This window comes from Leptinotarsa decemlineata, unplaced genomic scaffold (assembly GCF_025532065.1).
Source record: "Leptinotarsa decemlineata unplaced genomic scaffold, Ldec_3_MD MMD2_P_RNA_scaffold_5, whole genome shotgun sequence".
Taxonomy (NCBI): Eukaryota; Metazoa; Arthropoda; class Insecta; order Coleoptera; family Chrysomelidae; genus Leptinotarsa; species Leptinotarsa decemlineata.
Window position 1 is genome coordinate 16,179,932 of NW_027412532.1, and position 16,938 is coordinate 16,196,869.

Genomic DNA, 16,938 nt, shown 5'->3' on the forward strand with positions numbered 1-16,938 from the left:
GTTGCTGAAAATAGAACTTAGTTTACAACAGGATGTCAGATATTTTCCTTGTTTGCGGTCTTGGAAATGTCAGAATATATAATTTGCTGGCGCAAGGGATGGACGACTTTTTTTCAAGAACATGCTATCGTGAAAGGGAAATGAATAATAGGTATTGTCACGAACACAAGGTTGAATTTTCGATTGCAGATAAAAATTTGTCTATTTGTGGTTCGATTTGAATTAGTCAATTGTGTTTATCTTTGAATGTGTTGAGAGTGAAGACAAAACTCATCACTGAGAAACTATTTCGATGAAAATAATTACAGTATCTTCTATTTATCTGTATCAAATTTTGATAGGCATTCATAAAAATGAATTAACATTAAACAGAAATTGCGATTTCCACGATCATCAGACTAGAGGATGTGATTTGTTGAGGACCAGTAGATTCAGACTGAAAAAGTCAAGCAGAAACTCTATCGATGTCAACTTATACAATATTCTACCTCCCCATGTCAAAAAGTTAAATCAATACTTGTTCAAAAAGTATCTGAAATATATATTGAATACTAATTGTGTTTACTCTACTGAAGAGTATATAGCTGTCTTAACCAAAGAAACACAAATAAACGGCGAAAAAGTATAATATTCATTGTTTGGTAATACTCTATGTGTGTATATGTGACCTATCTTATTTGTATACATCTGAAAGATCAATAAATTATCTTATCTTATCTTAACTGTGTCAATATTTTAAGTGAATGCAATGACCCATAGAAAATGTTGAACAAAATCAATGTTTCAAAACGGGACAGTGTTTCACCGTATTATACCTTGACTGTTCGTCAGTATTTAGACCAACTTCTATAACGGTCACTACATTAATCAATGTATTGTACGAAAATAAGTTTACCAGAAAAAAGCATTTAGAGTTTAGCAGTGTTTCCATTATGTACACGCCTTCGGTGGGGGCTAAGGTTTTGATATAATTGGTTTGAGTATCTGTGACGTCATTCCTTCAATCTGCGATGTTTATTCTCGTTGTAGTGTGGCGGTAGCTTAAGTTGTCGAGACTGTGATTGTGTTACAATACAGCTGACTGAAGTAACCTTTTCTGAAGTAACCGCTTCTCATTTCTGGATTTTCTATCTTACCATCACAAATGTTTTTTTCCGTTTCGTAGTTTTCGTGAGAATTTAATCGTGAATTATTAATTTTCATGAATTCTATTTCATTCAAATGAACTCGAACTTTGAATATTACATCAGAAAATTGTGAAACGGTGTATGTTCGGTTTGAGGAAGATGTGAATGATACACAACTTCAAGTTTTACGACGCATCAGCGTTGTAAAACTTGAAGAATCTGTCGTACCCGTACGTGTTCTTTTATTCAGTGAATGGTTCTAAACATAAGATAACTAACTAGAAATGTAGAACTAAAAATGTAGAACATTTTTTGCAAGTTTTACGAATCTCACGTTTCATGCTTTCAAGTTTCTGAAACCATAGTTAAGTCAAAACTCTTTTTATGACACAATGTACCTTTCTTCGGCGAACACCACATATGTTCTCTACAATCCATATATGTACTTGTGAATAACCCAGAAATCGATGATCAAAGCAGTATCACGATGGGTTATTTGCGTGGTATACTGATTCAATATAAACCTCAGTAAGGAAACCAATCTATCAATGTTTGAAGGTGATTGACAATGTTTCATAATTAATTTCATTAGTTTGGACACTTCCATTATCTTACATTATATAAAATGATTTGAAATTCCTAAAAGAACCAATACAAATAAAGAATTAAAAAGAATAGCTGAAAATAACAATTATATTAAGCAAAAAAAAAACCCTGAAATGGAATTACAGTGGAATAAAATACAAGTAAAAAAAAGAACAATCAAATAAAAAATTGAAAAATTCAAAGCCAAGTTACTTCACGACGCGACGTTTCAATTGTTAGTATCCACAATTGTCTTCGGGTAATGACTGAAGACGATTGTGGATACTAATAATCGAAATGTCGTCAAGTAACTTGGTTAGGAATCTCTTAATTTTTTTTTTGTTTAATCGATCTACTTTTTGCTTGTATTTTATTTCACTGTAATTTCATTTCAGGGTTTTTTCGCTTAATATAATTGTTATTTTCACCTATTCTTTTTAATTTTTTGTTTGTATTGGTTATTTTAGTGATTTCAAATCATTTTATATAATATTAGACAATGTAAGTCCGAACTAATGAGAATCTATCCATCTTGTTCGTAAATAGGGTTATTGCCAACGTATTTTTGCATTATTTTATTAGGTTGAATTTGGTTTGTTACAATATATATTTTGCAGGTACTTGAGTTGTTTTCGAAATAGTCCAGGATACGAACACGGAAAACATCTCTAGAAAGAGTCAGGGTAATTATTGGTTTCGTACCACTGACATGATGAAATTCAATAGATTAAATTCAGTTTTCTCAATTAAATCGTTTGGAAGTCAAGTACGTTGTAGTATCATTGTAGATTGTGAATTTTACCGCCTCTTGTGGATGAATTTGGTTAAAAAACTTGATAACTGACTGAATGTGTATGTGTATATGTGTATATATATGACACCAGAGCCAACCGTTGCATCCATGATTCTAAGCTAGACAGCGATGTTTCGATCCGCCGTATATCTCATCAGTGATATTGGCCGGGTCATGGATGCAACACTTGATCTCTTTTGTCTCTAAGTGAACCAATGGAGTATACCAGCAATAACTACTTCCCTTACGAAAATGAGAACTATGGGTTCGAATATCAAACGACTCAAATATTTTTGATATTCGTGACTTAAAATAAGTTACTATGTTTTTGAATAGTATTGTTATGTATAAAGCAGACTTTTTCAGATCTCATTTCAGAAACAGACAAATAACTTTGAATTTAGAATGTATTTTTACTGGAACACAAAAATCATTCTATTCTCACTGTATTCTCTCTATGTTTTGAATATACAAATACAAATGTAATTAATATATAATTTTATACTTATTGTACTCTAGAAGTAGGGACGTACTTAATAATAATAATAATAATAATAAATGCTTTTATTGAAAGGTTACTCAGTACAAGGAATACTAATCTAACCTAACAAATGGCAGAATTCAACGTCTGCGCATGACGAATCAAGGCAGAAATTGCTCTTCCATCCAACCAGTATAAATATTCATTGTAACTCACCGGTAAGAACACAGCCAACTAGGAGAAACAGGAACCCAAAAATGGGCAGAATGATTTGGCAATTTGCAGCAACAACGACACCGGCCACCATTAGACCACCCTCGATTTTCTCAACGCGCAAGCGAGAAATGGGGGCCGGACACCGAAGTTTGCCGCCTCTCACAGAAACCCCCGATTTTGCCGACACTTCCTTAGGCCTGCAACAAAAAACAATAAGTGAGTCATTTTTCTCAAAGGAGCAGGTTTTTTTAACATTTGGAATAAAAAAATATTGAGTTTTGACACAACAAAACGACATTGCCATTCCAAACAGAAATATGATTTTGTGTTCAAATTACATAGACAAATGCAAGAAAAACGTTTCTCCCACACGCCAGAACTGTACCACACTAAATCAGTATCCATTGTATGCGTTGCGTTATTAGCCAAATATTCAGGTATATTGGAACATGCTGCCAATGCATTATAATCGAAGATTATTGCTTTGTACACATGTACGGTTCATATCAAGAAAATTATTTCCGTTATTATAGATCATCGCGGTGAAGCAGACAGGGAAAGTCAGAATATTTCGAACATTTCACATAAAATAGCAGCTGCCATTGGAACAGTCATTGGAGGATCTAAAAGTGATTTCGAATTTGGGGTGAAAGTAACCAGGTTCAATTCAATGGCACAGAAACCCAGGCATCGGTTTTCTCCAAAAAGATAAATGTATCCTAACCGGATATAACAATGTCAGGACAGACAATTCCACTTTCTGCTTCGATAAGTTTGTTGAGAGTTGAAATTGACACCAATATGTCATGGCACAATCATGTCGCTGGAATTGCAAAGGCTGCTTCTCAAAACTGCGGAACACTTTTCCGAACCAGAAAACTATACACACCTCAGCATCTTTTGATGCTTTATGAAGCTTCATCAGCTTCATCAGCTGCTGCTGGATTCCATCCAGAAAAGAGCCATCCGCCTGTTTGCAGACGCGAACATCACTTGCAACCTTGATAGTCTGGAACATCGAATAAAGGTTGGATATTTGTTTCTCTTCTATAGATGCTTTCACGGGAAGTGTTCAAGTGATTTGGCACATTTGATTCCACCAAGTACATACAAAATTACGAGACGGACTGTGGCTGCTCGAACTTCACTGTTCAAGGACTCTTTCATTTAGAGAACCACGCTAATGTGGAATAAACTTCCTGAGAACGTTTTTTTGTTTAAAATCAGTTTTTTCGTTAATCAGCTGTCGCCCCCATACAAACGACAATTCTCAGAAGTTGAGGAACTTGTGCGAGCTAAGGACTAACGAGGTCCCACCTTTTAACGTGTGATTCTTAACACGTGTGATTCTAAATGGATTCAATCTCTATCGATTCAAATCCAAGGTGAATCGCTACTTTCGCACAGTCCTTAAGATATTTCCTGTTCTTAAAAAAACTGATTTGCAAATCCCGCGAACTACACGTCGCCAACAACATAGGTCTAATCACCCAGCCGAGAGTGCCTGCAATTTTTGGAAGTGATCATTTGTCATTCCTCATTCGGATTCACTGATATCCGCACTCGAATAGCGTTTTTTAACGAACATTTACCACCTTTTACTTCAGTGTTACCACATCTCAGTTCAATGTTAAAAATGAAACTGGTTGATTTAAAAAAAATCTGCCAGTACTACGATCTTCCTCATTTTGAACATGAAGCGGATTTATGGTATGAATTGTGGAAAAATAAAAGTAAACAAAGTGAAGATCTAAAATATTAGACTTTACAGATGTGTTATAGGAAGCGGACACCTTCTTCCCGGCTACAAGAAAAACTATCATTATTTCGTTGGCACAGCGGTATCCAACGAGCAATATAGTAAAATATTTTTCGACCTTGCGACGTGTAAAAACGTGGTTGCGGTCTACGATGACCGAAAACCGTTCAAACGGTTTATGTATGCTGAGCGCTCACCGGAAAGTTGTCGAAGAAAAAAAAAGTGAAATTGTACGAGAAGTTTCGAAAAGATTTTGTGAAGAATCTCGTAGACTGATTGTTAAGTAATAAAACTATTACGGATTTTTATATATTTTTTAATTGTTGCCTCCACTGCTCATATGAAACTCATATATCGTTGAAAACAACGATCAAAACAACATAATCTAGGATTTTCTTTGTCTGCTCCCCTATATACAATCCTGCTGATGCCCTTGCCAGACCCCTACTTTCCGTCATATTGTCTTTCAGGTTATAAATCTTCTCGAATTACACAAATAGTACTAACACCTGAAACGTTTGGCTTTTCAACATTCGCGGATTAACGAAGATCCTTACTCTCTGAATTCAAATTTTTTTAATCAACATATTGAATATTGAGGGATACTTATTACTTTCGTTCTATATGTTTCTGATCAATAACAGTTCACCTAATATTTGTATCTTTCTTTACTCGATGTACTTCATTCTGACTTGCTTATTAGCCAAGCGTCTATACACCACCCGAGAATGCGATAATGTCACATTTGATAATCATAACACATTGTCAATCACCAAAAAAGACTCAAGTTGAAAAAAATAAACGCCAACTTTCTTATAGTTGCTAAAATATTCATACTTACGTAATGTACAACTAACATAATTGCATGTTTCTTGGAGGTTTAACGATAGCGATAAAGTTTTCGTTGGTCGTTTCAGTAAATCTTTTTCAAACAAAAATAAGCTGATTTATTCCTTGAAACAACAGGCAATCCAAAATCAACACGAAATTTTAATCACATGTCTTGGCATTTAGGCGCTGTTAATTATGGAATTTCAGAACGCAATCTACAAGGGCAAGGTTCATAGTATGCAAATATTTGTTGAACATCCTAGCTACCAAGTAATGTATAAAGAGCAAAATAAATGTTTGCAGGTTTCACTTCAACATCACTTATTGAAGATTTTTTTTTCTATATCACAGAGTTCCTGAATGAGAGCCAATAAAGTCTCGACAACATACTTGTTTCTCAACACATCGAGTCAAAAACTCAACCCAGTCTGAAGCTACTTCTGGAAACCTATTACATCCTCCAGATGTTATACTGAAACATTCATGCTACAAGAAACATATCTTCCAATTTCTTAGGTCAATACAGGGTGTCCCATATAAAACTCCGCGGGCAAATATCTGAAAACTGGGAGAGAATATCCATATTTCGTGAAGGCAGATGATTTTGATGTCAAAGGGTCCTCTTATTCGCGAAGAGATCCAGCAATAGGCGTCATCCATTAGGGCTTCGCGACATCGACGCCAATTTTTTTAAATGGTAACCTAGATTTTCCGATTCGTTTTTTGGATTCTGCATTTAATTCTGAATTCAGCCATATGGCACACTTGTAGTTTTCCTTGAATAATAATAATCGTCTTTATTTTTACCCAGCTGTAGTTACATACAAATATTTAAATAAATTAGAGAGCTAGTTGCTGACATAACAAAAGGCGAAGTTCAACTCAATTAGCACAAGTGCCACTGAGTTGTTCTTCCACTCAACCTCATGATGAAAAAAGGCAATTTTATTGCATATTATAAAGAGAGGACCATGAATAAGTCAAAATGAAGTTTAATAAAATGAATCCATCAGTTATGATTCCATTGTCTGTTCAATTTTGTGTCGCGAAGTCCTAATGGATGACGCCTATTGCTGGATCTCTACGTAAATAAGAGGACCCTTTGACACCAAAATTATCTGCTTTCACGAAATATGGATATTCATTTTCGCGGAGTTTTATATGGGACACCTTGTACAGTGGATCCACTGGCTCGAATTGTACCTCATACTTGTCGTCATCCACCACTGCATTATCACAGTTTCTTTCGAGGTTGAGGCACGAGATGTACCTGCACTCACTGTACAAGACAAACTTGGATAATGATGGGAGAGCAAAGTATGGAAAAGTGATACTTTTCTGAATCTGGTATTAAACTTTGAGAGGATACTGAAGTCCGATAGAAGTACATGATGGTGCATCAGTTATATCGAAGACTGCCAATGTGTTTCAAGTTGTTGAACGTATTATTTATTACCTGCTGTACTGGAAAATATTCATAATTTCACTGAGACTTGGCTTCTTCGTAAAGGTTTTCAAGGATTTGGTTTCACCTTGTATGAAAAGACAAGGTAAAACCTTTCTTGGTGAACTCAAGACCTGAAGAGGTGAAGAAAAATATGTAGGAACTTTTCAATTACCAAGAAGATATATAAAGACAACAAAGTTGCTATAACCCAGAACGCCAACAGGAGTACACCGAATAAAGAATATCAGATCTCATTGCATGATGATGATATTCGACTTGAGACAACAATAGAATACAACTTTACTCATGATTAAATTACTCAGTTGATTCATTTCAAGAATCTTCATTCGTTTTAGCGGAGATAAAACACATTGATGTTGAGAATAACATTCTCCAATATCATTTATAATGAACTTTCGTTGAGATTATCGACGTTCGTATTGAATCAATATGCATACTGTCAAAATCAAAAAACAAAGCAGTGTCTCAGTTATATTTTGAAAAACTTTGAAAAACCAATTCCTACTCAAAAAATATTAGTACTTTATAGATGTCTTCATGTGTTCCAAATTATCGGAATTACCGTTTTTGAACCGTATTTTTAATGTGGTTATTAATTAACACTTTTAGGTCTACACATGTATGAATAAATCTGAGTATACATGTGTTTCAGCTTCCTGATAACTCATTCAAATTGCACACAGTACCACCAAGATCATCTGTATTGTGCAAGAACTAGGAAATATCGTCGAATTCAGTTTGTAACTGTTTCTCTGTTAACCAGCTGTCGCTCCCCTATGAACGACAACCTTCAAAAGTCGAAACTTGTGCGAGCTAAGGATGAACGAGGTCTCACCTTTTAACGTGCGATTCCTAGCACGATTCCTATCATCCTGGACTATCTTCCAGAACTGTACATTCATTCAAATTTTCAGAAATTTAGAGGGATATTACTTTTTAGTTTTTCGATGAAGAACAGTTATAAGTAAATGAAGATGAAGGGATGCATATGAAACGGAAACAATGAATCGAAGAGTAGGTAGAATTTGAATAGGATGGCGACCATTGAATATGATTCTGATTGTCAAGTTGGCGGGAATTCGGTCAAAATGTTGGGAAAAAAACATTTTCTAAATTGTCGACGTTTCGAAACTTTATTGTTTCATCTTCAGGACTATTTAGGGCGGCTTTCCGAGTTGAAGGGTGAAGTGAATAATTTCGACATAAAATATAAATACGTACACAGGTTCCTGAAAGACGTTGACACAGACACGAAGGGATTAACGAAGGAATTAGTAGGTAGAATCTATATATAAAAATGGATATTTGTTGGTTGGTTGGTTGGTAAGTGATAAACTTCTACATCGCTGAACCGATCGTGATGAAACTTGACATGTATAAGTAATTTTTCATAGTGATGGTTTTTAGACACTAACAATTTTTCTGTAACTCGCCGCTAGATGGCGCTGTAGAACAATTTTTTGAAAACACTGATCTATAACGCCGCGCACGCCTTGATTCTGATTCTGTTAAAACATTGGAACAGCAGCGATACACCAACATAGTACTAGTATCTGTGTATGAGAGAAATATTTTCTTAAATTGAAAAAAGTTTTTTTCAAACAATTTGCATTTCTATTATTCACTTCATTGGGTTCGACATGATTTACATAGAAAGTGTTATTAGAACTAGGTCAAGAACAGTGACTAGTTCTATTACTATTCTGGATGATTATCACTAGTAAAAGCGTCTATAAAAAGTATGACTGCAGATAGGACTTTATGAATTTTCCGGCTCAGGGTCATCAATTCAGAAAAATGATAATAACAAAAAAACAGACATATTATGTTTTCAGAAATCATTATTAAACCCCTGAACTAAAAATTTCAGCAGCTTCATTATTCCGATTACTTGAAAATGAATCAAATTGAAATGGGTACTTTCCTGAATATGATTTCTGAACAGCTGAACCAGAAAAATTTTTGTCTATATAAAGGAAAATATAGGTAGATTTGCTCAACTTTTGCAATCTTTTGAGAATATATTGCTTGACTATTTGAACAATTGAACCTATAGAAATCAGGTTACATCAGTGTCCCTTTCAGATTAATTGTCTAGTTTAAAAAATCACATTCCTAAAGTTCCTCAAACTGCATTTGTTTTGTGAGTCAATTACTGATAACATCACCAACTATGAAACAATGCAATCAAGAAACACGGAGTATCGCGTGCTATTTCCAAGGCATTTGACCGTGTCTAGCATGACGATTTACTATTCAAACTTTGATTATATGTATTGTCATATCATCTTCGTTCGTAGCTCTCTAACTTTCCCAAAGAACGTTCCATACAACCATTCAGGGTTCTTTCTCGGCCATCTTTAACATCAACGCTGGTGTTTTCCAAGAATCTATATTGTCTCTAATACTTTTTCCATAATACATCACCAAAAGGATTCCAAAAATTTTGTTTTGCTGATGACGGAACATTTTCATATAGACATCAGTTGTCAATGTATATCTTCGGCTATTCGCAGACTATAACTTGAGGAATTTTGCGTTTTGACTTGGGCCTGCACCCGTACAAAATTCAACTGACTCAGGAACTGAAGACGAACGACCATAGACAACGACGTATATTCGCTAAATGGGCTCTGGAGCAGTTGGCAACTGACCATAATTTTCAATTGAAAAATCATCTTCAGCGATGAGGCCCATTTCTGGATGAATGGGTACTTGAACAAACAAAATTGTCAAATTTGGGACGAAACCAATCCTCATAAGATCCAAGAGCGTCCAATGCATCCCGAAAAACTCATTGCTTGGTGTGGATTTTGGGCTGGTGGACCATCGGTCCATATATTTCTTTGAGAACTACTTTGGCCAGGCCATTACTGTCAACGGCGAGCACTATAAGTCGATGACTACCAACTTCTTCTGGCCTGAACTGGATGATCTGGACACTATCGAAATGTGGTTTCAACAGGACGGCGCTACGTGCCACACAGGTCATGCTGCAATGGATATTCTGCACGAGCGATTTGAGAGCATGGTCATCTCACGTGGAGGTGATGTGAACTGGCCACCGAGAACGAGCGATTTGACCCCGTAAGACTTTTTCTTGTGGGGCTTTCTTAAGTCGCAGGTGTATGTGAATAAGCCATAAACTACAGCGGTCCTCAAAGCCGTGGCAGACATTTGAACTATATTACATTCCACACATAATGGCATCAATAGGTCTTTCAAACGAATGAAAAAATCTTGATGATATCTCACACACACTTTGATTAATTTAAATTTGAAGATAGGAAGAGCGTAATGAAAGACCCTATACAATGAGCCTTTTTCCTGAGAATAGTACAGCGAACGTGTCACGAGAGGCAGCACTAGTAGTAGGGACAAACAAAAACTATTCACATGTAAAACAGTGTTATTTACGTAATATTAATTTATTATTTAAAAATATAAATCTAATATAAAAATTATTTTGTGCTAGTATAATGCCAACAAAGCATTGCTGTTTTGCGAATTTTACGTCGGATAATCGATATCCGGAAGAAAACGTGTTTTTTATACCATTTATAAAACCTCATATTAATGAGGTTAGATGTAACCTCAATGGATACATGCTTCGAGAATAGTGGATTTAACAGTGCAAAAAATAAATAAATATTCATATATATGCTCCAAACATGAAATGAATGGTAAACTTTTCACAGTTAATTACTATTGACTAGAATGAGATATAACCTCAATCGTTCATTAAACTATATTCATTTATTATATGTAATTAAATTTATTTCATTACCATCTATATTTGATTCATATTTCACTCGGAAATAAATCTGAAATTCATAATTATTTTAAATTTTTTTTATTACAGTTTGAATCTACTGCTACTCTTTTACTAGAGTCTGTATACTAACCTGTCTATTAATTAACTTTTTTTCCAGTTACTTTTAAATTACGGCATGCAAACCAACGTTTTAATGTTATAACATTGTTATCCTTTACAGTTGCAAATTTTAGTTTTGCTCCAGGAACATCTTCTTGTGTTAAAAACATTTTTTTTTAATTATATGTTTATATGAGGATAAGTCAGTGTTTGTCCCTACCGAACTACTAGCGCTGCTAGCGAGTGATTTTTCGTACTTCAGGAAAAGGTTCATTTAATGCACACAATTCTGCTAGCTGCATCGATTAGTCTGTTGAGTGTTTGATTGAATGTCAATATTTCTGAGTATAAATAGTCGATGCAGAATGTTGGAAAAGCAAGAAAGAAAAAAACTTGTTATCGACATAAAAATCGCTAGAGAAGATCGATTATATTATGCTTGAAGATAGATTATATTGTGCTCATATCTGAAAAATCAGGTCAAAAGTCGATCCAAGGTACGGGGGATGACATGGAGATAATGTTAAGGGTAGAAAATGGTTTTACTTCCCGAGATGGCTTTTGCAAATGAATATAATCTAGCGTAAATCCCTTGTTTCATACTGAAAGTAAACATGAGTTTTGCATTATATGTATGAGTCGTACTTATCATCAGCATCAATACAAACCCCATAAATTCAATGTTCTCATTCTAGAGTTATTCATTCTTCTCTGGTGGATAAGTTTGTCAAACCTGATTGAAAAGATGAACCCCTCAATACTCAATAGAATATAATGTGAATAAACCAATAATAAAGGCATTCATGTGCTATGAATTAGATATTTTACGCCAATATGACCTGTACAGGACTTGTTAGTAAATAAATACACTTAATTAAAGAAACCACCATCGTACTGAAAATCATGTGGAAGAAAATGGGCCGAGAAATGTTCATAGAAGAAGTGAAGTGAACTTTTTTCACGTTCATTTACACCTTATCTCAACAACATTGACCTGTAAATGGTAGGTACTGAAAATGATTAACTTTCACTCTTTGCAAAGGTCAAAAAACATCTGGAACTAACCATCGCTATGATGAAACAAAATCTAAATCGTTGACCTCCAGTAAAATCGGCAAACGACTGGCACGGAACATTGTAACGGTATTAAGGTCACGGCATGATTCACGAAAGCTTCCTCTCTGTAGAGTTCGGCACCTATTGAAAGAGGTAATACAGGAAGTATTAGTGGTTGAACTGACTGATAGAAAGAGTTCTTATCTTCAATTAGCAGTCACTGAAAAAGTGGGACATATAGTAGGTGAGGAATTTGAGAGGAATGAATGCAAGCACAATGTTTTTGTACAGTGCATTCCATTTAAAACGAGCCACCCTGAATAACTGTTGGTACAATGATTTTCAGGAAAAATAAAAAAACACGTCAACCATAGCATACAGGGGGACACATTTTGATATGTTCATATTTGATGTTACTTCCCCTCTCGCATCCCCAGAGCATGTCACAATTTTTTTTACTTGTTAAAAACATATATGGTCTGAAGCTTATGGTTCGGGAGCTACAAATTATTTGAGTGAAAAAACACCTCAACAATAGTATACAGGGGGACACATTTTGACATATTCACATTCGATCTAACTTTCCCTATCGCACTCCCAGAGCATGTCAGATTTTTTTTAATGGATCAATTGTTTTGCATTATCAGATGATCCATGATGAGCAGATTTCAACAAAGTATAAAACATATGGTCTGAAGCTTATGGTTCGGGAGCTACAAATTATTTGAGTTGAAAACGAGCCACCTCGAATAACTTTTGGAACAATGATTTGCAGGAAAAATAAAAAACCAGGTCAACAATTATACAGGAGGCCACATTTTGTGATATTCCTTCTACAGACAAATATGGAATCAATAAATCAGAATAAATATAGTTTAAAAAAAAACTAAAAAACACGCTTTTAAAGAACATCGTAAAAAATAAATAAATAAAAGTTAACAATAATTTGTTTTAAATAAGCTCAAAACAATAACGATCGAAAAATACTGAGAAAAGCCTGGGCGCTAGACATACAAAAATTAAGGCACAAAGCGCCCACGCTTTTGTCACAATAATACTAGTATTTTTCGATTGTTATTGTTTTAAGCTTATTCAAACAAAATATTTATAACTTTTCAGTTCGATCTTCTTTAAAAGCGCGTTTTTTAGTTTTTTCAAACTATATTTATTTTTTACTTTCAATTTCATATGCTATAAAAGCGTGTTTTTCAGTTCTTTAACTATATTTAATATTTTGATTTTCTTTTGAACGACCTATCAAGGAGATTACATACAGCGCCATCTGCCAGCGAATAGATCAAGAAATATAAGAAGGTTACGTACAGCGCCATCTGCACGCGAATAGATCAAGCAGTAATGCCGATAATTCTGTCAATACAGATCCCGAGCTTGAGAGTTACAAACAAACATACATACAAACAAGCATACATACATACATACAGGTGAAGCTAATATAAAACGTGTGAAAAGAGATTTTTTATCAATTCTTGAATCTAAATCTGATGACTGGACAATGGAGAGAAAAAAATTTTTATAGTAAATGTTCAAAAACGACTCCACCAACTTCCATACAATGGTACAAAAGAGCTTCCATTGCCGCCCTCACATGGTTGAAAATCTCGGAAGTTATTTTTCTGCAATGCCTCATGATATTCTCTCTAAAATCTTCCAATGTTGTTGATTCTATCTCATACACTTCAGACTTCAAATGACCCCATAGGAAGAAATCTACAGGAGTGAGATCCGGAGACCTTGGTAGCCATTCTGTAGGAACTCTTCTGCCAATCCAGCGACCAAGAAAATGATCATCCAAAAATTGTCGCACTGGAGCTGCATAATGAGGTGCACCATCCTGTTGAGAAACTATTTCGTTTTAGAATAAATTTATATCCTCCTCAATTGTTCTATTGATGCACGGTATTATTCAATTCTCCAACATATCCAAATATTTATCACTAGTCAAATTATCATCGATAAAAAAGGTCCTATGATGTGGTCACCTAAAATTCCTGCTCAAACATTGTTTTTGAGGTCGTTGGGTATGAACATGACGGTATAAATGAGAATTCGTATCACTCCGATATCGCCAATTTTGCCGATTCACCTCTTCATTCAAACTAAACTTACATTCATCCGAAAATTATGAATAAAATTAATTTCCATATGATTTTTACTTACTGGGGCGACATACTACTGCATTAGATAAAAATATTTGTTCTAAATAATTATGAATCTTATTTTTTTATTAGATCACTAACCTCAACGAAATCACTGCTTCACAAAGAAATGCCGGCCATCTACCCGAGAATATTATAAAAAATGACTATATCAGCAAAAATGTTTGCCTGGTGGACATTTTTATTGTTCAAGAACAATGGTTCAAAAGTCTCAGGTAGTTTCTATAAAAGGTAGGTAGACTATTAGTCATGGTTCAGTTGGTATTCGAGGACGTTGGTGTTGTAGGCTTTGTTGCATTGTTTTCTGATGAATTGATAAAATTATCATATGATAAAATATTAATTTATTGATGCAGACAAGTTACAAGTGCTCAAAAATACAAAGAAAGTGGCCAACGTCAGAAAAGTAATCGAAACTACTATGCAATTGGAATAATGCATTTAGTATAACCTCTATTTTGAATATTATTAAAACCATAGTTAATAATTTATTTTTAATATGCGTAACTATGATAGTTTTGAAAATGACTTATTTATACTATATTTTTATCACCATCAAATTCCATAATATAGGAGTAATAGAAAATAACATAACATCAGAGAACATTATTAGTCTGTTTCCTTGGGCGGTGGAGTTTCAAATAATTTTCAAGTTGCTGTTCCGTAGGCGTTCAGAACTGAGTCAGTTTAAGAGTGATAAATGTACTATTTATTTCAACAGTCAATGTTATACCTATGTATACGGTGTGTAACAAAAATATGCATTTTTAAAATTTAATTATCAAAATTGTTTCTACCTTTGAATATCCATCACTTTTAAATGTACCACATACCTTCATAGCATACCTGAGATATTTTCAATTTTTGCTGGAAAATAGAATGACGTCACGATTCGATTCGATCTAATAGTGCTTCAAATAGGTAGGTACTTTATTATTACCTGAAGAATATGAATTGATGATAAAGCAAATGTGTCTCGATTAGTGTTGTTATTAGTAAATTATACTCGAAGAAAAGAGAATTGAACCTTTCTATATTGGTAAAAAACATAGAAAGTTTCAATTCTCTTTCCTTCATTATGATTTCCAACCACGGAGTAACGGCTACATCCATCAATGTATTAAATTATACTTAGTGTTTGAATCAAAAAGGCTTCTTTATTTTTCTTCTCTGTAAAACTAATGATAAATTTTTTTTCTGTTACCCCGATCCTCGAATTAATAATGGGAGCTTTGAAAAAAAAATAAAGGCTCCAGTGATAAACAGAAAGAAATTGTAAAAAACTTAAATGGAATTGAATGTCAGGTGGAAAAAACAAATCAGAAAATCACTCTCAATCGCAAATGATGAACCAAATCATCTATGTTTATTTGAAGGTGATTGACGTATTGCTGAAGAGGACCGACACTAAGTGGGAAACTCATTCAAACGGGACGGTACCTGAATCACGAATCCAACCACCAACAATCGATTAGAAGAGGAATCATCAAGACTCTAGTAGACCATGCTTTCGGGCTCTGTAATGCGAAAGAAGGTCTCGAGAAGAAACTAGGCATCATCAAAAATGATCTTCAGCAGAATGCTACTCCAAAGCGATGGTGAAACAGATTTTGGCTGAAAGACAGCAGGAGCCTCGCATAGAAGAGAAACCAACAAAACCAGTGTTTGCACTTCCCTACATCAGAATATTATCGGAAAGGATAAGAAGAATTGGGTTCAAGTACAACATCACAACCTGCTTCAGATCCGGAAATACTATCTATAGCAGTCTCACGAAAACCAGGCAATTGTTGGAATCGCGGACTGCGATTCCAAGAATTGCATTTACCGGATACCCTGTTAGTGAGAAAACTCCTATATCGATGAAATTAAGAGGCCATTGAAAGTTCGCATTGCCGAGCACAACAAACAAACACAGCGAGGGAAAACTAGCAAATCAGGAATATCAGAGCTTGTTTGGACCCATCAACATAACATCGGGTGGTCTCAAGCTGACATCGTCCACAGGGAGGAACATTGGTTTAGGAGGGAATTCAAAGAAGCCGCATAAATGTTGTCCAACAATGTATTCAGCCAATAATTGAATAGAATTGTCCGATTCTTGATGAAAATCCATATTAAAAAACTAATCAATACGTTTATTGTATGATTTTCACTATAAAAGGGTTTTACAAAAACCGCCAAGCTAGCGTAGATTACTCAACATATGGAAACCCATATTCAAGCAGAAAATGACCACCTCTCGCGAAAAGGTCATTTCCCACTAAACCGGTGAAGCGGAAAAAGGAAAGCGGAGATAAGTGAAAGTACTCAAATGATCCATAAATAGTCATCTCTCGGAGGAATCAGCCCAGTCATCACCCGAAGACGATACTATCAATCGAAACGTCGTGAAGCAACTTGATTTGGAATCTCTTAATTTTCAATTTTTTGTTCAATTGGTCTATTTTAATTGTATTTCATTTCACTGTTTTTTCATCTCAGGGTTTTTTTCTTAATATAATGGTTATTTCTGGCTATTTTTTTTAATTCTTCTTTTTCATTAGTTCTTTCAGGGATTTCAAATCATTT

At 34.7% G+C, this 16,938-nt stretch overlaps 1 protein-coding gene across 1 annotated transcript in view; it reads right to left on the reverse strand.

The window, feature by feature from the left end:
• LOC111502818 (uncharacterized) overlaps positions 1–16,938 on the reverse strand; it is a 151,864-nt gene that overhangs the window by 69,867 nt on the left and 65,059 nt on the right. Inside the window, 1 exon segment of the mRNA XM_074169642.1 lies at positions 3,203–3,399. Coding sequence (XP_074025743.1) covers positions 3,203–3,399 — 197 coding nt within the window.